Here is a 25628-nt window from a genome sequence, read left to right on the forward strand (position 1 = left end):
CCAATACTTTGGCCACCTCATGTGAAGTGTTGACTCATTGGAAAAGACCTTGATGCTGGGAGGGATTGGGGGCAGGAGGAGAAGGGGATGACAGAGGATGAGATGGCTGGATGGCATCACCGACTCGATGGGCATGAGTTTGAGTAAACTCCAGGAGTTTGTGATGGACAGGGAGGCCTGGCGTGCTGCGATTCATGGGGTTGCAAAGAGTCAGACAAGACTGAGTGACTGAACTGAACTGATGGTGGTGGGATCCAACTCTAAGCCTTCTCTGGGCCGAGGAGTCTAGGTTTATCTCTGACTAGTAAGAATCCTGCCCTTCCTGCTTGTGTGGGAGAGGAAAGAAATTTTTCTGTCTGTTTCTTCTTGATTGCCTTCAGTTCAAAATAATCCTTATGCCAGCATGGTGTATTTTTGGAAAGGCATTCTCTGAACCCCCTTCCTAGGGAAATGTCAAGAGCCAAGAAAAGAACAATATAATTTTGACAAGAAAGAAAAAGCTGGTCTTGACTGATTTGATAGTAAGTTTTCTTATAAAACTGTAGTAATTAAATCAATTAAATCAATAGAGGAATTAAACATAAACAGCATGGACAATTAATAAGTAGTTGAAGTGTGAGCAGGTGAAAGAAGTGGAGGGTCAGGACCAGGCTCCACCAGCAGGGTGTTACCAAGTAGAGTGTGGGTAGCTAGGCAAGGAAGGATGCTTGGTCCAAGGAGGGATGGAAAGGGTTGGAGAACTGAGTGAGGAGGGCAGCCAATCAGAAATGCCAGGAGAGACCTACCAGTGTCATATGGGTTGGAACACAACTGGGAACAAAACTGAGGTTGAACCAGAGCCAGCGTGGTGGGAAGAGGTTTATCTCACAGCCAGGGTGGAACAAACCCTTGCACTCCAACCCTGCTCCAAGCACTCCCTGACCCATCACTCAAAGCAAAACTTCACGCCCTGACCCTTGCAGCAATGACTGTGCCGGGCTTTAAGTTCTCCAGAATGACTGTTGGATCATCAAAGCAACTTTCTTCTGAAGGTGGATTTGAAGAGGCAGGAGAGGGACAGAGCCACATCAGGAAAAGGGTGTGGGAATTTTGTGGGGTGAGCATGAGGGTGGCCTTTGGATCTCACCTGCAGTTTTGCGTCCCTATGCTAGGTGACTATGCTAGTCTTCTAGCGACAAGCCGGTCAGAGAAAAGAGTAATGCTCTTTGGACCATTCCCCAGGGGCACCTGAAAACAAATTTCTCAGGAAGAAGGCTCACTAAAGGATGGATAAAATCTAGCCCAACGTCCTTCATTTACAGGAGGAGATACTGAGACCTGGAGAAGGGAATTGATCCAGTGACAATGGGTACTTCTCTTTAGGAGATAATGTATATTGAAGGGTTTTGAAACATCATGATAATTCACAAAATCAGACCATCTGCTGAGATCATTTCTGTTACATGCCTCTACTTACTTCCCTGAGTACCCGTAAAAGAACCTCCAAGGCCAGGATTCTTGTCCCAATGCTTTAGTTGAGGGAGTGGAGAGATTAGGGTTAGCCCCTAATCACTCAGGTGATAATGAATGAAATCAGGAATTGAATACAGGTATATCTATACTTTATAAATATAAAATATATAATTACCATTCAACTTTATGGAAATACAGGGTGTCTGAAGACCAATACCAGGCACCGAGAAGTGACAAAATGAATGATGAAGGAAAAAAAATCCCAAATTTCAAATAATTTAAGTGTTAGGGGAAGAGAGACACCTGGGAAGTGATGCCTAAGAATGCAATGCAGTAATTTATGATAGTTCAAAAGACTGTGAGATACCCTCATGTGAGCAAGGGTAGAAATCTTCACAGAGGAGGTGAAATCAATCTGAGGGACATTAAAGACCTTTCCTATATGAAAGTGTAGGATTTTGTTTGTGTTTGGTGCCGGTAGGATCTGAGTGTGTATTCTGTTTTGAACCAGAAAGCCCTCAACAGCATCCTTTTTGGTTATTTTATCAGAGTAGCTTATTCTGCACAGGGTTTTACATTTCATATATTTGCAAATTTAAAACTTTAAAAGGTAGAATTTTATTGCTTGCATTTTCTTTCTCATGCAGTTAAATGTATTTCCTGTTTTTTAGAAAACATAGTTTGAGAACATGGATCATATCTTTTCTTTGCTCCTTTGCAACTTTTCTTTCTTTTTTGGGGGGAGAGGTGCATTAATTTTTTTTATTATGTAACAGAAAAATGTCTTTTAAAAACATAAAAGTACCCCCCCCCCCCAAGTGACTAGAAATTCACCACTCAGGTGATCAAGTCACCTGCTCAGGGTTAGGTAAACAACACTGTGACTTAACTACTTGCTGGGTATCCATTTGGTTTGAGCTAGCCTTTTTTCATATTCTCTTCTGACATTTGACAATATCTTTAACTTTTCAAAAGATAATTTTTTTCTCTCCTTAAAATTTAAATTTAGATTTCAAATGTAATCTCCAACTAACAATTCACTGTCAAATTTTGAGGCTTTGGGCCCTGGCTTCTGGATGAATCACTCAGAAAGGAGGAGAGAAGATGACTTGCTCAGAAGCAGGGCAGAGCTGTGATCCTGCAGAAGCCTGCCCACAGCCAGCAACAGCAGTGTACCTCGGTAGAATTCCTCACAGCACATTCAGCAGAGAACTTCTCGACTACCTTTTGAGCCCACTGGACAAAGAAAACCTGAATTTCCACTCACCTGGATCAAGACTGCAGTCTCCCAGAAAAGGACCTCAAACAGTGAGATTGAGTTTACTTTTCATCTTTCAACAAGCCACAGTACTAAGAACTGTGGTGCTGGAGAAGACTCTTGAGAGTCCTTTGGATTGCAAGGAGATCAAACCAGTCTATCCTAAAGGAAATCAACCCTGAATTTTCATTGGAAGGACTGGTGCTAAAGCTGAGGCTCCAATACTTGGACCACCTGATGCGAGCAGCCAACTCGCTGGAAAAGACCCTGATGCAGGGAAAGGTTGAGGGCAAGAGGAGAAGGGGAAAACAGAGAATGAGATGGTTGGATGGCATCATCGACTCAATGGATATGAGTTTGAGCAAATTCTGGGAGACAGTGGAGGACAGGGAAGCCTGGCACGCTGTAATTTATGGGGTCACAAAGAGTTGGATACGACTGAGTGACTGAACAAGGCAGTATTGTACACCAAACAAGTCTGTCAAGTCAGGTACTATGGGCTTGTTTCTCTTCAATTCTCGTATGATTAAATACGAAATTTCCACAGTTGGCAGAACACAGTGAACTGGGAGTCAGAGTTTGACTTTAGCTGTAGATCTGTTAGTTTTATGCTGTCAGATACGCAAATCAGTCAACTCCTCCAAGCCTCAAATTTCTATGACGATTTCCTCCAGCTTGTGTGCTCTGTGATTCTTTTGAATTGCCCAAAGCATTTTGGATAGTGCCAGGCACTTGACAGATCTCAAGAAAAATGCCTATAGCCTTACTTATGAAGGTTCTGCAGTGGCCCACACTTGCTGAGCAGGGTCTTGAAACTTAACTGTATTAGTAAGAATTCAACATATTCAGATGGACTTAAAGATCCTAAAGACTAGATTATTTTAAACTAGGTGAACTCTGTTTACAACATTAGTATTTAATAGTGAGAAAGATATTTGAGTTGTTACCAATTCCTACCGGAGATGAATTATTTCAGTGATTTGTCAGCCATTGATTGCATACCCGCTCTTCATTTATCACCGTGATAAACAGTACAAAAAGGTGAAAACAGCCTCTTCTCTATTCTTGAGGTAGTAGTTCATCATCTGGTGGAGACTGTAAGCAAGTTTTGTGTGTTAATCTTATTTGATCTTCACAACGATCCTGTGAAGTAAGTCATATTGCTAGTTCTTCTTTCCTGAGGAGGAAGCTGAGGCACCAAGGGTTAGATGAGTTGCCGCATAACACAAAATGGTAACTTGTGGAGCCTAGACCCACACTCAAAGCCTGGGCTCTAAACTGCTTCTCCTGGCACAGGGGAATTAGTCTGTACCACTCATTCCAGATATTCTAAATGCACACCAAGGGGTCCAGGCAACCCTCATCCTTTCCTAAAATCAGATGGAAGATAGGAGGTCAGGACAACCGTCCACAACTCCTGTGCAGTGACTTGGTGGGAAATAAGAGTAGTTATGTTTGTTCTCTAAGCAGTTATGTTGTCTCATCCTTCTAAGGAAGAATGAGATATACTTACTCCACTAGCATTACTATACCACATGAACTGTGAATTTTGCCAGGCTACTTTTAAAGTTTTTTTTTTTTTTTTTCCTATGCAATTGTGAAAATTGTCTTAACTGCTGGGTTCTCTTAATGGTCACTGCTGTTTGACCATTTTCTTCTCATTGTGTGTGTATTTTTTCAATCCTGATTGAGTGTGTACACTTTTATAAAAACATTTAACTTTCTGTAGAAAAGAATGCAAGATAGGTGGAGAGGGAGGTGGGAGGGGGGACCGGGATGGGGAATACATGTAAATCCATGGCTAATTCATTTCAATGTATGACAAAAACCACTGCAATGTTGTAAAGTAATTAGCCTCCAACTAATAAAAATAAATGAAAAAAAAAAAAGGAATCGGAAGAAAATCTAAAAAAAATGTAATTAGTGTCCTCAAAGAGGCTAAACGTGTATAAAAAAAAAAAAAAAGCTAGGCACAGAATTTGACCATCAATTTTTAAAGTTCATTCAGTTATACAAATCTTCTATATTTATTACTGTGACTGGAGATTTAAAAATATAAGTAGGAATACAAATCTTAATTACAAGCTGAGGAGAAATAGAAGCAAGAAACAACTCAAAGTAAATGACTTATTAGAAGAATAGAATCAGGAAAGCCATCTAAACACTGCTGACTGCCCACATTAGCAAAGTTGCCCAAGCTACAACTCTGCTTATTAATTGAAAGATCTAAGTCACACTGAGTGATCATTGGAATTAGGCAGGAATTCAGAAAACTGTAAAATCATAACAACAGATCACATAGAATTTTTGGTCCAAAAGGAACTTTCTGAACTATCATTCATTGTTATTTACTGGCTGAGTTTAGTAAAATCTCCTTTTTTTTTTGGTATTATCCTATTTTGACATTAGATTAAATGAAATTCAAATAAATTCCCCAAGGTACTATGTTAGGAAATAAGGCCTGTTTCCCATCACCTACTGCAAAAACCTTGGGCACTGTACCTTAATTTGCCATGTCAGGATCTATGAAAAGGAGGATAATTCATGGGCCTATGTTAATCTCTTTTCTTTTTCTCCAGCTATTTTTGAGCTTTCGTATTCCTGCTTGTTACTGTTAAGATGACCTAAGATAGAGAGGGGAAGAGGATGAGAGTGTGAGGTAGCCAAGGAGAAATGTCCATCACATTCAGAGTCTCCCAGTTCCTCCTTATCCAGACTTATGCTACTCTGTCTTGATTGAAGATAAGAGGGGTCTGTGAGCTTGTGACTGCTTTAACCAATAGAGTATCACAAAGTGATATTGTGGGCTAATTCATTTCAATGTATGACAATAATATATGTGAAGAGAACTATTGCATCAAACATTGACAAAGCATTTTCACTCCATGTTAAATAAACCTAGGCCTTCAGTAGTTCTTCAAGAGACATGATGTTTTGATTCCTCAGTTCTATAGTCATTATTCTGCAGAAGCATTTTGGTTTTACAATATATGTATCTCTCAAAATATGAATCCTAGAACTGAAGTCAGTGATTTCTATGTTTAATTAACAACAGTTGGTTTATACTGGCTTCTCAGCCTGAATTCCCTATCTGCGGTGATCAGGGTGTCCTCCTACCTCCAGATGTGGGGAGTGTACCTTTCACTTGAGAGATTTGTTCTCTGTTTTCTGGGAGACAGAGGAGGGTCAAAGTTTCCTTCTTGTATCTGCTGCTTCTCAAGCAAGTTCAACTCAAAATAATGCCATTGTGATATTTTGGGAGGTGGCCCACCATGAGCGCCATGACTAGCAACACATCTTTATTCATTTTAACCATTAGCACAGCAGTCCTTAAAGTGCAGTCCCTGATCTGCACAGTTCAGTTCAGTTCAGTCGCTCAGTCATGTCTGACTCCTTGCAACCCCATGAATTGCAGAACGCCAGGCCTCCCTGTCCATCACAAACTCCCGGAGTTTAATCAAACTATGTCCATCGAGTCGGTGATGCCATCCAGCCATCTCATCCTCTGTCGTCCCCTTCTCCTCCTGCCCCCAATCCCTCCCAACATCAGGGTCTTTTCCAACGAGTCAACTCTTCGCATGAGGTGGCCAAAGTATTGGAGTTTCAGCTTCAGCATCAGTCCTTCCAATGAACACCTGGGACTGATCTCCTTCAGGATGGACTGGTTGGATCTCCTTGCAGTCCAAGGGACTCTCAAGAGTCTCCTCCAACACCATAATTCAAAAGCATCAATTTTTCGGTGCTCAGCTTTTTCACAGTCCAACTCTCACATCCATACATGACCACTGGAAAAACCTATAGCCTTGACCAGATGGACCTTCATTGGCAAAGTAATGTCTCTGTTTTTAATATGCTATCTAGGTTGGTCATAACTTTCCTTCCAAGGAGTAAGCGTCTTTTAATTTCATGGCTGCAGTCACCATCTACAGTGATTTTGGAGCCCCCAAAATGAAGTCTGACACTGTTTCCACTGTCTCCCCATCTATTTCCCATGAAGTGATGGGACCAGATGCCATGATCATAGCTTTCTGAATGTTGAGCCAACTTTTTCACTCTCCTCTTTCACTTTCATCAAGAGGCTTTTTAGTTCCTCTTCACTCTCTGCCATAAGGGTGGTGTCATCTGCATATCTGAGGTTATTGATATTTCTCCCGGCAATCTTGATTCCAGCTTGTGCTTCTTCCAGCCCAGCGTTTCTCATGATGTACTCTGCATATAAGTTAAATAAGCAGGGTGACAATATCCAGCCTTGAGGTACTCCTGTTCCTATTTGGAACCAGTCTGTTGTTCCATGTCCAGTTCTAACTGTTGCTTCCTGACCTACATACAGGTTTCTCAAGAGGCAGGTCAGGTGGTCTGATATTCCCATCTCCTTCAGAATTTTCCACAGTTTATTGTGATCCACACAGTTGAAGGCTTTGGTGTAGTCAATAAAGCAGAAATAGATGTTTTTCTGGAACTCTCTTGCTTTTTCGATGATCCAGTGGATATTGGCAATTTGATCTCTGGTTCCTCTGCCTTTTCTAAAACCAGCTTGAACATCTGCACAACCTGATTAATTAGAAACGCAATTCCCAGCCCCTCCCTCCATACCTCCTACTTTAGAAACTCTGGGAGTGTAGGTGGGTTGACTCCCAGGGATCTTGGATTTGAAAAGCCCTCCAGGTGGTCTTGATGCAGGCTGAAGTTTTAAGATCTACCATGATGTGTCAGAAAATCACACTGAGGCAGAAATATACCTTGTTACTGTAAGGTATTCAAAGGAAACAAGCTAATTGTGTTTCTTAGTTACTGTATTTTCTGTTTTTGGATTTAGTAGAAGTAATTAGAAAAAGAAGCAGTTAAAATTATTACAGTGCAACTATTCATCAGTTCAGTTCAGTCACTCAGTTGTGTCCTACTCTTTGTTACCCCATGGACTGCAGCACGCCAGCTATTCATAAAATCAGCCAAAAACCAACTCAAAGTGTGCAAATATTATTCTCAGCACTTTGATGAGCTCTGAAGGCCATGTGGAAGAAGTATAAATTATAATCTATGCTACCTAAGGGAGCTAAGATAATAAGGTTTTCTTCTTACACATGAGAAGTGCATTGAATAAGTAATGAATATCATGATATATTGTGGTAGTTTTATGATTTATATTCTAATTGCTTTAGGGCTTAAAAGGAGACAGATAACACAGATGGTAAGGGAATAATGAAAAAAAAATTCCAATAAAGAGCGTGTGATTCAGGTCTAAAATGTAGCTACAAATTTATTTGGGAGATGGAATAGGATGATACTTCAATTTAGGATGAATGGAAAGTATAGACATGAAAGGAGATCCAGGTAAAACTGTGGAAGAAAAATCATTGTGGAACCCAAATATTGTGTTGATGTGGGAATAGTGTTAAAATTTAAGCTGTTATAATTAACTTTATATCTATAAGGGGAGGGAGCTTTGTATGGCTTTATGGACTTCTGTTCTATCTCCTGTAATTAAGAAAATATTTGTGGTGTGTGTAAGCATATTTGAATGTGTATAAAAATGTTTTGTTTCCTAAGCTTTTATTCTAGACTCACAGAAGTTTAAGACTCTTTACCAAGTACACAAACCAGTGTTATAAAGCCTGAGACTTTAAATATTTTAAGCTTACACTATTTTAGAGGATCATAATGCACCAGTTCTCAGGACTTGTGCAATGACTATAGGTAGACAGTAGGAAAGAAGTGTAGATTTTTGTCAGTGACATTTTATTTGAAGAAGTTTACCATAGTAGTTCTAACAGTAGTCAGACTAAAGCAGCTTTGACATATTTCATTTAACTTAAATTATTATTAAATTTATTAAATTGTTAAAATAGCAAACTTCAAGGATTTAACAAGGCCTATCATTTGGATATTTCTTGATTAAGAAAATCCTTGCAATCAGCCTCTTAAATGCTCCCTTTACATCTTTGTTCCTAAGTGTGTATATAAGGGGGTTCAACATGGGTGTGATGATTCCATAGAAAAGGGATACCATCTTTCCCCGGTCCTTGGAGGCAGGGGATGGTGGTTGCAGGTACATATAGATAGCAGTGCCATAAAAAAGTGACACCACTATCAAATGGGAGCCACATGTTCCAAATGCTTTTTGCCGACCTTCCACTGATTGTATTCTCAACACTGCTTGGACAATAAAAGCGTATGATATCAGAATGAGTGTCACAGGTATTAGAAGGAATAGCACACTGATAAAGAATAGTTCGGCTTCATTGGCAGTTGTGTCTACACATGACAACCTGAGCAGAGCAGGGACTTCACAGAAGAAGTGATCTACTTCCTTGTGGCCACAGAGTGGCATCTGCAGGGTCAAGGTGGACTGCAATACTGAGTTGCTGAAGCCACTAACCCAGGATGCAGCTGCCAGCTGGAGGCAGAGCCTTTGGTGCATGATGATGGAGTAGTGGAGAGGCCGACAAATAGCTACAAACCTATCAAAGGACATGACAGCCAGGAGGAGACATTCAGTGGAACCCAAAGCCAAGAAAATGAAAAGTTGTGCCACACAGCCACCATAACTAATCACCTTCCTGAGGCTGCATATGTTTACCAGCATCTGTGGAACTGTACTTGTGGTGTAGCAAAGGTCCAAGAGTGAGAGATTGGTAAGAAAAAAATACATGGGGGTATGGAGCTTGGAATCCAGACGGGACACAATAATTATTGCTAGATTGCCCATGATGGTCAAGATATAGGAAATCAGGAACACCACAAAGAGTGGAAGCTCCAGCCATGGTCGATCTGAGAAACCTAAGAGGATGAACTCTTGGGGGACACTCTCATTGATCCTATTCATGTTAAATGGTTCAGCTCTTGGTTCTCTGGAATATAAAAAGTAAGTTAACAAGCATATTTATTTACTGTCAGTTAGTTATAAGCATTTTGCTAACAGTTTGTATAAACTTACAGAATGATGCTATTAATAATGTGAAAATATATTGACAAAAATATACATATTTATCTTTCCAAGTATTTGAAGTGTTTCTATTTTTAAGTGTTTAGCAAAATAAATTTCAAAAATTTTAAAGTATCATCAATTTCCACATTCACAGAACTTACTCTATATAAAATATCAAAATTTTATCTTTTGTTATTCTGTAAATTCATTGTCCTCACTTCTTTCTACCCTGGGTACCTACTATTAGAAAGATATAGACACAGTTCCTGCCATTTGAATTCATTCTGTGCATGCCTGCTAAGTCACTTTAGTCATGACCAACTCTTTGCTACCCTATACTGTAACCCGCCAGGCTCCTCCGTCCGTGGGATTGTCCAGGCAAGAATGCTGGAGTGGGTTCCCATGTCCTCCTCCAGGGGATCTTTCCAATCCAGGGATCAAACCCCCATCTCCTGCATCTCCTTCTTTGGCAGGTGAGCTCTTTACCCCAATAGACATCTATTTTCTCCTAATGCCAATGAGATTCCCTGTTTAAAAATTGTATAAATTAAAATTAATTAAAACTGTGTAAATCTCACCCCCCTCCAAAAATAAAAAAGAATATGTAGAAAGTATCAATAATGGACACAACTGAGGACATATATATATTTTTTTATTTTAGAAGCTCAGAATTCATATAAGATTATTTAATAATATGGAACTGGACTTGGGCTCATAGGCTACCTTGCCTAATTAGTTACATTACACTGGGAATGTTTCTTATCATCTGATCTTAAAGTTCTCACTTGTGAAGATAGTACTGCTTTTTTCCATTGTCTTGATGTGAAACATATACACACATTGCTTAGTCTAGACTCTGGCCCTTAGAAACAGAGCAGTGTGGATGAAAGAAGTTAAAGTGTTTCAAGGTCTCTGAGGTTGCTCGGAGAGGAATTACTTATAGTTTATAAAACTATACATTTTCTAAGGTTACCAATGAAAGATGGCTCTGCCAGTTGAAAACTCACCTACCTTTTTCCTCCTTAGCCCCAAAACTATCAACCCTCAAAGTAAGGATCCTAGTAACCACCTGTTGTGAAGTATAAATGTGATTTTTTAGTGAAAATTGGTTGGCATAGTGCCAGGCACATAGAAATATGGTTATGTTAGTCAAAGTATGATAGTGATGAGGGGACTCTGAGACGCTTTGCCCAGTCACTTCAGTCATGTCCACTCTTTGCAATCCCATGGGCTGTAGCCTGCCAGGCTCTTCTGTCCATAGAATTCTTCAGGCAAGAATACCAGAGTTGGTTGCCATGCCCTCCTCCAGGGGATCTTCCCAACCCAGGGCTCGAATCCAGGTCTCCCACATTGTAGGTGGATTCTTTACCATCTGAGCCACTGGGGAAGCCCAAAAAGATGAATAATAGGAGTGATGTTTCACACAGCTAATACATTGTAGATTGTCTCATCAACACAAGGAAGTTTGTCAAAATTTTTTTCCTTTTTATTAAGATTAAATTTGCAGGCAAGAACTGAATTTATATGCTTAGAGAAATTACTTTCCTCAGGTCCTGGAGCTAGTAAATAACAGACTAAAGATTGGAACCTAAGACTGACTTGCTCTAAAGTTCTTATTTCCTTTAGATTTTACAGATATGTTCAAAACATATTTGTATAAAAAACATTTGAACATAGTTGTACATAATATAATTTGTATGTGCATGTGTAATATATTCACGTATGATATAAAGTATAAACTATATCACATATAAAATATATACTTATACAAATATATAAAAAAGATTTTTAGAATCTGAAGCTAGATAAATCAGAGTTTTTCTAACAGATAAGTTGTTGGTCTTTGCTGAGATCTGAAATATAAACAGTCCATGAAATGCATGTTTAGAATACTCAAATTTTAGTGTCATTTTTTTGAAATATATGCTACTTACCTCCATATTAAACATTGGAGATAGATCAATTTTATGTCCAAGAAGACTTGAGTTCAGAATAGGACTAATTTAAAGTGCACAGATAAAATGACGTCTTCATATCCTATTTAGCTGTATAACTGATTTGACGAAATTCATTCAGCTTCTTTTAGTTACACTCACAATGTAGCAAATCATGATGTCTCCATTCAGAGTTAACTGGAAGATAAGGATGAAGTATTACAGATGATTTGAATGGTGTTCTGGCATCACTTTTAATTAGTGCACCAACTGCTGTTTTCAAGTTTTTGTTTTTTTTTCCAAAATGAATGTGCTTTCTCTATCAATATTGGTATTTGTTTTGGTCTCTGGCAGAAATCTCAAACACTGAATTGCAAAAGTCTTCCCCCATAGTTTATAGCAAATAACCACATACCCAGTGGGGAGAGAGAAAGAGGAGAGTTTTATGAAGTGATATTCCTCTTTCGTCATTGATGTGCTCAGCAAATCCTTTCTCCAGGGACTGAATCCTCAACTTTGTCTAAGACAAAATGACAGTGGGGACTAAAATATCTTTCAAAGACAGTTTGGACTTTCTGCTATTGAATTGGAATTTGTTTTCTAGTCTAAAGTTAACTTATTTCTCTCAGGAAGGAATTTTTATTCCATGTGTAAATTTGCTGAGAACCCGTCTGAGGTTATGCTACCAACCCTTTGATTTGTGTATGAGAAAATAGACCTCAATTTAATTTATCTTAAGAAAATTGCTTAACTTGGTTTATGACACATTTTACATAAAGCAGTTTTAAAGAATTTATGTAGAACCAATATATTCTATATTTTTTTCATGGATTTTTAAAATTTCCAGGTTTTGGTAGAAAGTTCTTCTTCAACTCACAATTATATAGATTGTCTTGTAGGATTTAAATGTTTTCTATTATAGTATTTATTCTGGCCAAAATAATATATTTCTATTTTTATATGCTATCATATTCAAGTTCTTTTCAATTTCTTTTCCAGGTGAGTAGATTTAGAAGACATATATTTATAATTCAGAAAAAAAAGATTACGATTTTAACAAACACGGGAAAAACCCACAAATATCCCAATAAAAAAGCAATTGTATGAATAGACAATTTGTTGTTGTTGTTTAGCCACCAAGTCATGTCTGACTCTTTGTGATTTAGAATAGCAAATCCAAATGAACATGATATATAAGACAGTGTGACCAAATTCTCAAATAGAGAAAGACATATTAAAATAATGATGATAAACCTGGCCTATGTAGCCCTGAGGCAGGAAGAGCCCTGGATACAACTGCATTGCGGAGCCACAAACACCTCTCAGGGGACGGGGTGTGTGGCACCCAATCAAGCAAGAGAAACAAAAAGGCCAGGTTTTCTCACCAAAACCATCTGAGAAGAAGAGCCAGAACCATGGAGTCCAGCCTTAGTTTGAGAAGCACCTGGAAACAGATTTCTCTTTGTCATATATTCTTCAAAAAAAAATAATGATGATAAGCCTCTTCATACTCACCAGACTGGAAGCAAAAGAATTGAATTTTATTGCCAATGAGAATGACAGGAAAAGTGCTACTCACAGATTACTGGTGGAAATTCAAAGAGTTACAAGTTTTCCTGGGGAAAATATGGCAATGGCTTCTAAAAACTACACAAACTCTCAATCTAGTGCTGTTATTCGCAGGAATCATTCCCCTAGAAAGGACAAATGAACAATAATGTTTGATGTAGAAATAGTTTAATGACCAATGATGAAGAAAAATATAGGGTCCTTTGATAGCAAGTTTACTACATAATATATTCACAGAATGGAAAATATTCATTCATCTGAAACAAGGAATTATAGCACTAACACATGTTTTCCTGAGGTTTTGCTGAATGAGGAAATAAAAAATGCTGAAGCAAATACATTACATGGTCCTACTTTTATAAAACAATAATTTAAGACACTGAAATATGATTTTATCATGTATTGTGTGTCTGTATGAGATTACATGAGAAAATATCTAGTTTTTTTAAGAATAATGACTAGTTCTTAATTAACATTATTATCTAAATAACATGAACATGAATAATCTGGAAAGGGGCAGAGGGTAATATCTAGAGGAAGATGGGGCATGAAGTAAAGCTAGAAAAGAAACAAATTGAGACTTTGTGTATATTTAAAAGTTTTTAAAATTAATGACACTGGTTACTACTCTATACAAGAGTAGGAGTAAGGTTGAAGATGGTTAGGGGACAAATTGAACTAGAGTGTGAATTTCTTTTTTTTTTTTTTAACAGATTGCATTTAACTGAACAAAAATCACAATTTAAGAAGTAAGTAAAGAAAGGACTAAAGAAAATATGAATAAAGGTAAATACTTATTCTGCAGAATGGACCAAGTATACACAAACTGAAATTGTTTCAGAATTCTTTAAATTTAGAAAGTGCCAAGTAATGCACACTTATTGAAGATCTTGGAAATAGGGAAGGATCTATTGAGGTTATTATTATTATCCAGACACTGGTACTGAGTCCTTTGAAAGGACTGTTTCACTCAGTCCTCATAAGTGCCCTGTGAGACGGTTGATCATTATTCAATTATTTCATTCATTATTTCCAAAGATACATAGATATAAAAATAGAGGCTTAGAGTGGTTAAAATAAAATGTGTTAGGAAATTGATTACATAAGTGGAAGTCCCACTTCTGTTCTTTTTTTTTAACCTTCTGGCTTTGCTACCAAAGAGTTATGTGCCTCCCTTCTTACTGTAACTGAAAGTGGGATCCAGCTGCTCCAATACTCAAAAAGCCAATAAAGAGGGCAGGTGGTGGAAAGGAAAGTTTGTTTTATTTTGGATATTGGCAACCAGGGCGGGGCAAGGAGGGGGCAGACTCCTGTCCAAAGGCCAACTTCACTTACAATCAGTGGGCAAGAACTCCTACAGGCTGAGGAAGGACCTACATGCAGAAACAGCATAGCCATCTTGGAATGGGTCATTGGTGGTCTGACCAGCATCATCTTGATTTTTTTAAGTACAGTCAATCTTCAATTCCAGGGTATGTTTGCTTCCATTTCTTGAGGAATTGTGGCAGCTTCTGTCATGGCCACAGTCTGGTCACCATGTAGTGAACTCTCCACCTGGTGGGAGTTCAGTGTCTATAAAATAGTCCCCAGGATATGGTTCAGAATACTATCTATAGCCCTTGAGAAGGAACTAAAAGCCTTTGACTATGCTAATGACTAAACCATTACTTGGTCTCCTTTGTTTTCCTTATTTCCTGTGTCTTCTCACTTCTCTGATTTAATTTATTCTTAGGCTAAACTTTTTTCACAGACATAAGGCAGAGAGAGGACATGGTAGACCAAGAGCATAGAGTCCTGCTCCATTTCATTACCACCAAGACTCATTTTTAAGAAATCAATTTAATTAGTGTAGCTCTCTTCTTTTACTTGGAAAGAACCTCTAAAAGAAGCTTATTTGGTTTGTTACTCTTTGACTATCTGACTTTTTAATATTGCATATTGGAACAAAAGCCTGCAACAGTGAGGTATGCAGGGAATAAAAGTCCGCAGTAGCAAGGTAAGCAAACCAGCTGTGTTTTCTGTAAGAGAAATGTTACAAAAGGCTGGAGATAATGGCTTATCTAGGAGGAAATGGGGGTAGAGATATATTCAAACTCTACTAAAGTTTAAAATAAACTTTTAGGGACTTCTCTGGTAGTTCAGTGGTTAAAACTCTGTGCTTCCAACGAAAAGGGCAAAACTGTGATCCCTGGTCAGGGAACTAAGATCCCACATGCCACGTGACATGGCTAAAAGATAAATAAATAAAATGAAATTTTAACATTAGAGTCCCAAGAGAGTGGTAGTATTCCAAGAAATAAAAGGGGATGCTGAAGCTTGCCCCATGGACAGATATCACAATGATTTCCTTGCCTAACTGCATTCTGCCAAAAGAAACACATATTTAGTACACATCTTCTTTATCCATTCATCTCTTGATGACACTTAGATTCCTTCCATATCTTGGCTATTGTAAATAATGCTGCTATAAACACTGGAAGCATGTATCTTTTACAGTTAGTGTTTTGATTTTTTTTCAGATATTAATATACACACACACATATAAAAGAATAAAATTCAGCATAGAAAAGAATGAAATTCTGCTATTCACAATGTCAATAGACCTAGACAGTATTACACTTCTGGATTAATCATAAACTCTAAACTTTAACTACTCTAAACTTTAACTTCTCAGTACCAATTGATTTCTCAATCTTTTGAGAGATTTTGACATAGTTTTCAAGTTTCCCTTCTTATTTAAAGGCTTGTCAAATACCTGTAGGGGGAAACTGCCTTGTAGTTCAGGCTTTCAATTCATTTTTGTCACTTTGCTGTACACGAAGGACAAATTTCTGAGTTATTCCCCCCTCTACTCTTTTCTAATAGTCTTTTACCAGCTAAAGGCATCAGCTTCTTATTTGCATACTAAGTTTAGAGAAAAAGCGACGTCAGCTCACTTTTTCACAAGTTCTTCACTATGGAACATTAATTGAATCTTTTTATCTGTTGTTCCCATGGCTCCCTGATATTATAACACAAATGATTTTATTTTTATGCCTTTTCTAGTTCTTGAGGACTTCTGAAAGCAATTTTATCTTTCCTGGAAACAGAATTCTTGTAGCAGATTTGAGCTAAGTCTGTAGTTAACAGCATAGATTTTGCTGATGTGGGTGGCTTCATGGGCAATGTCGGAGGTGGATTTACCATTAAACTGATTGAGCTTAATCTTCAGACTATTATTTCCATGGGCCCTTTCTAAGAATCTGGGAAGGAAGGATTCTAGCAATGTGTTCACATAAACCCATGTATTCACAAAATTTGTAAAAACAAAAAAAACAAAGCAAGACAAAAACGAATCCATAATTAGTTAAAACCACTAACTCCAACTTCCTCCTGTCATATTCTCACATCAACTGGTAATGAAATAGCTGTAAGAATTTTTGTCAACTAAGAGAAAGTTGTTCTGGAGATATAAAGTTCACAGTCATTTTCTACATGTAGGTTAGTAGCTCTTAGCCCTTCTGATGTAGGAATGCTCTGATACTAAGGGCTTTTAGGAATGCTCTGATTTCTGAATCTGCTGACTTACCAGGACCATGATATAAAGTACAGGGCCAGGATGTGGCAATGTCTGATGATGCCAATTATCTGAAGTACGTGGACTGTGGTTAGTTATTATACAGCTGTTCAAGTCTTAAAATGGATACATAATCATCATAAGGATTCTGACTAATGAAGGAATATATTTTCAGGCAATTAAAAGAGAATCCAGAATGCAAATGAATACAAGCAACTTTTTCAAAAAGTTGGCAATGCTCATGTAAAATTTGAAAGATTTTTTGCAATGTTCAAATAAAATGAGTGACTTGGTGCACAACAAGTACAGTGCAATCTCTGGAGGGAGTAGCAGTCTAGAACTCAGTCCTACCTGCCACTCTTACTCAACCCCTCACCCTCACCCCCCCAAGGCATGCATAGCCCTCCCTGTACCATCTTTGGAAAGGAATGGCCAACTGAGGAAAATAGAAAGTAGAAAGCCTTAAGTTAGTGTTTTAAACGGTAACTAATATAAATTGGTAAAGGAGTACGTCAAGGCTGTATATTGTCAGCTTGCTTATTTAACTTATATGCAGGGTACATCAGGTGAAATGCCAGGCTTGATGAATCACAAGCTGGAATTAGGACTGCCGGGAGAAACATCAATAACCTCAGATATGCAGATGGTACCACTTTAATGGCAGAAAATGAAGACAAACTAAAGAGCCTCTTGATGAAAGTGAAAGAGGAGAATGCAAAAGCTGGCTTAAAACTCTGTTTTCAAAAAACTATGTTGCATCTGGTCCTATCACTTTATGGCAAATAGATGGGGAAAATGTGGAAACAGTGTCAGATTTCATTTTCTTGGGCTCCAAAATCACTGCAGACAGTGACCACAGCCACAAAGTTAAAAGATGTTTTGGCTGCTTGGAAGACTAGCTATGACAAAGCTAAATAGTGTATTAAATAGTAGAGACATTTGCTGACAAAGATTCATATAGTCAAAGCTATGGTTTTTCCAGTAGTCATGTATGGATGTGAGAGTTGGACCATAAAGAAGGCTGAGTGCCAAAGAATTGATGCTTTTGAACTGTGGTGCTGGAGAAGACTCTTGAGAGTCCCTTGGACTGCAAGATCAAACCAGTCCATCCTAAAGGAGATCAGTCCTGAATATTCATTGGAAGGACTGATGCTGAAGCCAAAGCTCCAATACTTTGGCCACCTGATGCAAAGAGCTGACTCATTGGAAAAAACCCTGATGCTGGGAAAGACTGAAGGCAGGAGGAGAAGGGGTGACAGAGGATGAGATGGCTGGATGGCATCACTGACTCAATGGACATGAGTTTGAGCAAACTCCGGGGAGACAGTGAAGGACAGGGAAGCCTGGTGTGCTGCAGTTCATGGGGTCACAAAGAGTTGGACACAACTTAGCAACTGAATAGCCACAGAAATAGTCCTAAAATAATAAAGCCTCAGTTAAAATATTCTTCCTGGAAAATTCTCTTATTCCTCATTGTTATATTTGGCTAACCTTCTGAAAGCTTACGGTGAACGATGTTGGATTCGTGATCTCCGAAGAAGATTTAGCTTCGGGACCAGGGACCAGGCTTGATCACTCAAGAGCTTTTGTGTAGCAGAGTTTTATTAAAGTGAAAAAGGGACAGAGAAAGCTTCTGACATAGACATCAGAAGGGGGCGGAGAGTGCCCCACTAATTAGTCTTGTCAAGGCCTTATATACTTTTACCAGACCTATTCCCAAAACATAAATCTTAAATTAACAAGATTAGAACTAACAACAGAAAGGTCTTACCAGACCCACTCCACAATATACATTTTAAGATGACAGGATTAGTCAGAAGGTTCTCAAGAAGGAGAAACATGTCCTCAAGCAGGATACATTGTTGTTATATAATCATTGGTACAGAGTTTAAGGGAAAACATATCCTTGAGCAAGATGAGTTGTTTTGTTGTGCAATCATCAGCTCTGGGCTTAAAGAAAAAAAAACATTTGTCCTTTTCTCCTCCTTGAGAACTCCAGACCCCTATCTCTTCCTCTGGGACCCCGGACTTCTTATCAACCTTCTTGGAATTGACTCTCTCACTTCCATTTGGGTTCCTGTGTATCTTGATTGTGGAGATGTGCATGGAACTGCACACACACACAAATGAGTACATGTGACACCGGTGAAATCTGAAAAAAAAAAAAAAATGTGAATTGCACCAATGTCAATTTTCTGTTTTGACATGGTACTATATTTATGTTAAATATCCTAGTGGCATATTTGGTACACAGGACCTCTCTGTATTATTATTGCTTCAAATTCCTGAAAATAAATAATTTTTTTCAAAATAAAGATAATTTAAAGTAAGATAAAGATATGTATGAACTATTGAGTGTTACAGGTTATATTGTTAAGTAAAAAAGCAAAATACAAAGACTATGTATTATATGTTACCTTTCATATAAGAAAGAAGGGGCTAAGAGAGGAGTGATCCTTTTCTGAATACAGTGTTTTATATAATTCTTAACCTTATAACCATGATACTGCTTCACATATTCAAAATTTAAATAAATAATTAAAAGTCAACCGGAATGTGAGGTACCCAAAAGAGATACAAACAGTAATAAATGAACCCACCAGTGTTATGGATGAACAACATAACCATGCTAAAGAAAGTAAAGAAGAAAAGAATTAGCCTAAATTAACTTTCTGAAAGAGCATTTGACCACCATGCCCAGTATAGATGACTCTAAGGTGAAAAAAAAAAGAACTGTGCACAAGTAGTGTTCTCTAGTTAGTGAAATTGTTATTGGCAGGAGTAGGGGTTAGAACTTCTGAAACTGAGTGTATATTAGAACTGACCAGATAAGTAAATAAATTACAGATCATGAGAGCCAACTTTTCACAGTCAGAGAGAAAGTTACAGATAAGAAAACAATGTAGGCTAGAACAAGCTCTGTGATATTTTACTGGAATTGGAGGCATCAGTATGAACTTGTGGCTATACACACACACAAACATACAAACAGATTGAACAGATATAAAGAAATAAAAATATATGTGTGAATGTATATGTGAGTATACATAGATATTTCTAAACTGTTAGCTGAGAGCGCCTAGAAGGGAATAATAAAATAGCACTGAGCATACTTAGCGCCCAGATTTTGATTTCTGAATACATTCTCTAATACAGTAAAAGGAACCTGGGGTCCTTGGTAAAATGTTTGGCTTTAGGGCTTGGACTACAAAAGCACAAGATGATCTTGGGATATCCACAGAGTAGAGAAGTGTTCAGCAATGTTGTTGTTCAGTCCCTAAATCAGATCCAACTCTTTGCGACCCCATGGACTGCAGCACGCCCGGCTCCTCTGTCCTCCACTATACCCAGGGTTTCCTCAAATTCATGTCCATTGAGTCAGTAATGCTATTCAACTATCTTATCCTCTTTTTCCCCTTCTCCTCCTGCCCTCAATCTTTGCCAGAATAAATTGGAACTTCAGCTTCAGCATCAGTCCTTCCAGTGAATACTCAGGGTTGATTTCCTTTAAGATTGACTGGTTTGATCTTCTTGCTGTCCAAGGGACTCTCAAGAGTCTTATCCAGCACCACAGTTCAAAAGCATCAATTCTTCAAAGCTCAGCCTTCTTTATGGTCCAACTCTTATATCTGTTCATGACTACTGGAAAAACCATTGCTTTGTCGGCAAAATGACATGTTTACTTTTTAATATGCTGTCTAGGTTTTTCATAGCTTTCCTTCCAAGGAGCAAGCATGGCCACAATCACTGTTTGCAGTTATTTTGGAGCCCAAGAAAGTAAAATCTATCACCATTTCCATTTTTCCCCCTTCTTGTTGCCATGAAGTGATGGAACAAGATGCCAGCAATGTTCAGGGCACATTAAAAGAACATGGAAATCAACTTGAAGGAGCTCCCAAAGGCCAAAGATGGGACAACTTGAGCAGCAGTATAAATAGTGATATTAATTAATTATAACAATAGGATAAAACACAGAGTGAATGGGGCATATCTTATAGTCCCAAGGAAATGCTCATTAAGTAACATAACATGGTGAAAGGATGAGCCACCTTGAAGGAACTTTAAAAGCCAAATATAAGACAATTTCAGCTGCAAAATAATGGTACTATTGAACTATAACCAATACAATAAAGTAAATATTCACAAGTTTATACTGATTAAATAATGATTTAATGAAAGGTTAAACAAACAGGAGAAGTAATAGCTCTTCTTTACAATAGAATTTCAATTATTAAGTGAAGAAAGAGTGATAGAAATAGCAAGTAGATGCAATAGAAATATTTGTTGCAGGGAAGAATCACTGATGAATGCTAAGATAAATGTAAAAACATGATCAGAAATAAATGTTTGCATAATCTCAACACATTCTCCCACAAAGTAATCTTTAGTTACAAAAGGAAAATGCTAACTTCATGATGGAGAAACCTGGTAGAAATTACTTTAACCAAATGATCAAAGTTAACATCATGGTCACTTTATTACTCTTCATAAAGGTCCAGGTCATGAAAGACAAAAAAAGGATAAGCAACTGCCCCAAGTTAGAGGAGACTTAAGGAGATGTGACAGCTAATGCAATGTGGTTTCCTGGGTTGGATCCTAGAGCACTAAAAGAATATTAGTGGGACAATTTGTAAAATTCTAATAACCTTTTATCAATATTAATTTTCCATTTTTTGATAATTGTACCATGATTATGCAAGATTCAACATTAGGGGAAGATAGAGACTTCCTTGTTGGTCCTGTGGTTAAGAATCTGCTTTCCAATACAGGGGAGGCAGGTCTGATCCCTGATTAGGAAGCAAAGATTCCCACATGCTGCAGGGCAACAAAGCCCATGTGCCATAACTAGAGAAGCCTGTGCACCACAAAGAAGACCCAGTGCAGGGAAAAAAAAAAAAAAGCATTAAGGGAAGATAATTGAAGGGTATACAGAAACCATCTGAACTATTTTTCCAACTTTGTTGTAAGTCTAAGATTATTTCAAAATAAAAAACTAAAAAAATCAAGAACATATATTATCATGTTTTGTTTTGTTTTTTTAAATGCAAAGGGGACTTTCCTGGCGGCTTGGACAGTAAAGAATCTGCCTGCAATGCAAGAAACCCAGGTGTGATCCCAGGGTCAGGAAGATCCCCTGGAGGACACAGCAACCCACTCTAGTATTCTTGCCTAGATAATCCCACGAACAGAGGAGACTGGCAGGTCCCTGGTCCATGGGGTTGCAAAGTGTTGGATGTGACTGAACAACTAACACTTTAATTCACAGAAAACACATGTGTTTATCTATGTACATGTATATTTAATCTGTATTTCTTAAGAAAATTAAGAGTGTAAGAATTTATGTTTGTTGTTCAGTTGCTAAGTTGTGTCCAACTCTTTGCAACCTCATGAACTGCAGCACACCAGGCTTCCCTGTCCTTCACTATCTCCCAGAGTTTGCTCAAACTCATGTCCATTGTGTCAGTGATGCCATCCAACCATCTCATCCTCTGTTGTCCCCTTCTCCTCTTGCCCTCAAACTTTCCCAGCATCAGAATCTTTTCTAATGAGTAGCTCTTTGCATCAGATGGCCAAAGTATTGGAGCTTCGGCCAAAGTATTGGAACTTCAACCTAAGCATCAGTCCTTCCAGTGAATATTCAGGGTTGATTTCCTTTAGGATTGACTAGTTTGATCTCCTTGCTGTCCAAGAGACTCTCAAGAGTCTTCTCCAACACCACAGTTCAAAAGCATAAATTAATTAATAATTTGGAAATAATCTGTTGTTTCATATCCAGTTTCTAACTGTTGCTTCTTGACCTGCATATAGGTTTCTCAGGAGGCAGGTAAGGTGGTCTGATATTCCCATCTCTTTAAGAATTTTCCAGTTTGTTGTGATCCACACAGTCAAAGGCTTTAGCATAGTCAATGAAACAGAAGTAGATGTTTTTTGGAATTCCCTTGCTTTTTCTATGAGTATTATTTTTATAGAACAAATATCCTCATCAAAGAGAATGTGATAAGAAGACATATAGTTAGGAAAAATCACAACTATTAAAGATCTACTATATATTGTCAAGGACAAATGTTTGATATTTAATATTTATTTAACTTTCACAAACATCCTTCAAAGTAATTTTTCTCCCCAGTGATAGTAAATGAATCTTTCTAGTTTTTAAGCCTGAATTGTTTCTGATCTGGAGTTTGAGCTATTCTATCTCCAAAGGCTATTCTCCTTCCCCTTTATTCAAAATTATTTCCCAGATATAATTCAATTTTTTATTGTTTAGGGGAAATGTTGACTAGTTCAAAATATTTGGAATATAAAGTAAACAGAATCCCTTTTAGAAAGAGCTGGAAATGTAAATTTGTTCAGAAGTAGCATCAATATTAAAAAATAAGTGTATATTTCTCTAGACAATGAGTCCCTTCAGGACTTGAAGTACTGGCAGTATAACATTCATATTTTAGAAGGATTCCTTTTTTAGCAAAGAGAAATACAATAAGTTCCCTACATACAAACAAGTTCCATCCCAAGAGCATATTCGTGAGCCCAACAAAGTAATCCTAGGTACCCAGCTAACACAATCAGCTATGTAGTACTGTACTGTACTGTATAGGTTTATAATACTTTTCACACAAATAATACATAAAAACAAACCAACACAAAAAATAAACATTTTTAATCTTACAGTATAGGACCTTGAAAAGTACAGTACAGTACAATAGCTGGCATACAGGGGCTGGCATCAGTGAACAGGCAAGAAGAGTTACTGACTGGAGGAGGGAGAGGAGGTGGGAGATGGCAGAGCTGAAGGATCGTCAGCAATAGGAGACGGAGGGCAAGCTGGAAGTTCCCTCAAGCCTGACATTGATAGCACAGGCTCTGATTCCTTGTGGTCATGTGCTTAAAAAACTAACAGTGCCTCCTCAAGTAAAGAAAATTCCTGGGAGAAGGCAAGGGTGGGATGTTTCAAGAGAACAGCATCGAAACATGTATATTATCTAGGGTGAAACAGGTCACCAGCCCAGGTTGGGTGCATGAGACAAGTGCTCGGGCCTGGTGCACTGGGAAGACCCAGAGGGATCGGGTGGAGAGGGAGGCAGGAAGGGGAATCGGGATGGGGAATACATGTAAATCCATGCCTGATTTATGTCAATGTATGACAAAAACCACGACAATATTGTAAAGTAATTAGCCTCCAACTAATAAAAATAAATGGAAAAAAAAAAAACAAAAACAGAGAAACAAACAAACAAAAAAATTCCTTTGCCATTTCCTGCATCCTGAATCTCTTTGGTTCTTACAAGAAACATCTCTTGTAATCACTGTAATGCTTGGATTGTATTATTTTATTTCACAGAAAATAACTTTCTGTAGCTATATTATTTCCATCAGTTACAAGTTTAAATGTATTTGTAATCTGTTAGGGTTAGTGATGGGCCAGGTGTGACTAAAATGGCTAAGAATGAGGTGGCAAAAAAATTTAAAGATTGCTTCAAAAGTTTCTTCTATGGCTAACAACTCTACATCCTTCATTAAGTGCTCCATGAGGATCTCATCTTCGTTTCTCAGAAGGACTTATTATCTCGGAAAGGAAATTCTTGAGAGCATCAAATTCTCTAGGTATTTCTCCCTACTTTTCATGAGAAAACATTAGGTTGAGATGATATACAAGCTAACAACTTAGTGTAAGTAAAAGAAGGAATTCTCAGGGGAATGGGTCGCCCCACTGCGTCAAGAAATTTGCTGGAATACAGAATTAATATTGATTCGCTTTGATTGCTCATCTATGTATTTCAGTGTTTGCTGACAGAAAACAATCATTGCATGTCATTTGTTTATAAATAAAGGAGATGATAATACCATCACTGTTTCTAGCTAGTACATTCCATCTCTACCAATATAAGTAGTGGTATTAAGTTTATACTATATGACATTAATATTTGTATGTTTAAAACATAGTATATTATCTAGAGTGAAACAGATCACCAGCCCAGATTGGGTGCATGAGACAAGTGCTCGGGCCTGGTGCACTGGGAAGAGCCAGAGGGATCGGGTGGAGAGGGAGGTGGGAGGGGGGACTGGGATGGGGAATACATGTAAATCCATGGCTAATTCATTTCAATGTATGACAAAAACTACTGTAATGATGTAAAGTAATTAGCCTCCAACTAATAAAAATAAATGGAAAAAAAAAACAACATAGTATTTGACCTGATAATGATCATATATGTTCTGTTTTTACTTGAGAAAAATCTATAGAAATGGTTACTGAAGTCAGTCGGCCATAGGATATTAATAATATTGGTTATCAAAATCTAACAATATTTTCAAAGTATAAAGCACATTTATACATAGTATCTCATGTATACCAGCTGAAATCTCTGGCTGTTGAGGTGAAGCATGAGATTCATCTCCCTTAGAAGTTTTTGAAAGCTAGATATAGAAACATTTTTGAGATGCAGTAGTTTCCATATTGTTCACCTTATGATTGTAACAGATAGTTTGTGCGTTAATTTTGAATGTCAAAATTAATCTCTTTTTCAAGTTAAGCTTTATTATTATGGACCTTAAATTTGCATAGAAAATTAATCTTCAACAAAATTTTCAAGGGCTATGAATAGTACTTCTCTGCACTACATGCTCTAAAAATGCAATATAGATCCTTATGCATCTTTTCATTGATTCTAGGTTCTATTCTGAATTATGAGGTGACCAAGTTCCATGCCTTAATGCTTACTAACTACTGGTCTTGATGAAACCAGGAGGGGAAGAGTTGGTGCTCTCTCTCTCTCTCTCTCTTTCTAGGATGAATCTGTAATGTGTGTGTGTGTGTGTGTATGTGTGTGTGTATGTGTTAGTAAAAATGATATTTCCTCTGAGACCGTATACTCTCCCATGGCTTGTTAGAGATAATTAGCTCAGGGAATTTTGAAAGGAAAGTTTTACTCT

General features: G+C 37.8%; 1 protein-coding gene and 1 pseudogene across 1 annotated transcript; one reads left to right on the forward strand and one right to left on the reverse strand.

The window, feature by feature from the left end:
• Positions 1 to 8570: 8570 nt before the first annotated feature.
• Positions 8571 to 9634, reverse strand: LOC110125203 (olfactory receptor 2B2). The gene has a single exon (XM_020874102.2). It carries the CDS (start codon positions 9531 to 9533, stop codon positions 8571 to 8573), a length of 963 nt encoding a protein of 320 aa, XP_020729761.2. The 5' UTR covers positions 9534 to 9634.
• The window catches only part of LOC139033663 (olfactory receptor 2B6-like), a 31922-nt pseudogene continuing 15401 nt past the window's right edge, over positions 9108 to 25628 (forward strand).

This window comes from Odocoileus virginianus, unplaced genomic scaffold (assembly GCF_023699985.2).
Source record: "Odocoileus virginianus isolate 20LAN1187 ecotype Illinois unplaced genomic scaffold, Ovbor_1.2 Unplaced_Scaffold_29, whole genome shotgun sequence".
Classification (NCBI taxonomy): Eukaryota; Metazoa; Chordata; class Mammalia; order Artiodactyla; family Cervidae; genus Odocoileus; species Odocoileus virginianus.

Bases quoted from the DNA above. Each gene is read 5' to 3' on its own strand.
- LOC110125203 (XM_020874102.2), bottom strand. From the start codon at position 9,533: ATGAATAGGATCAATGAGAGTGTCCCCCAAGAGTTCATCCTCTTAGGT.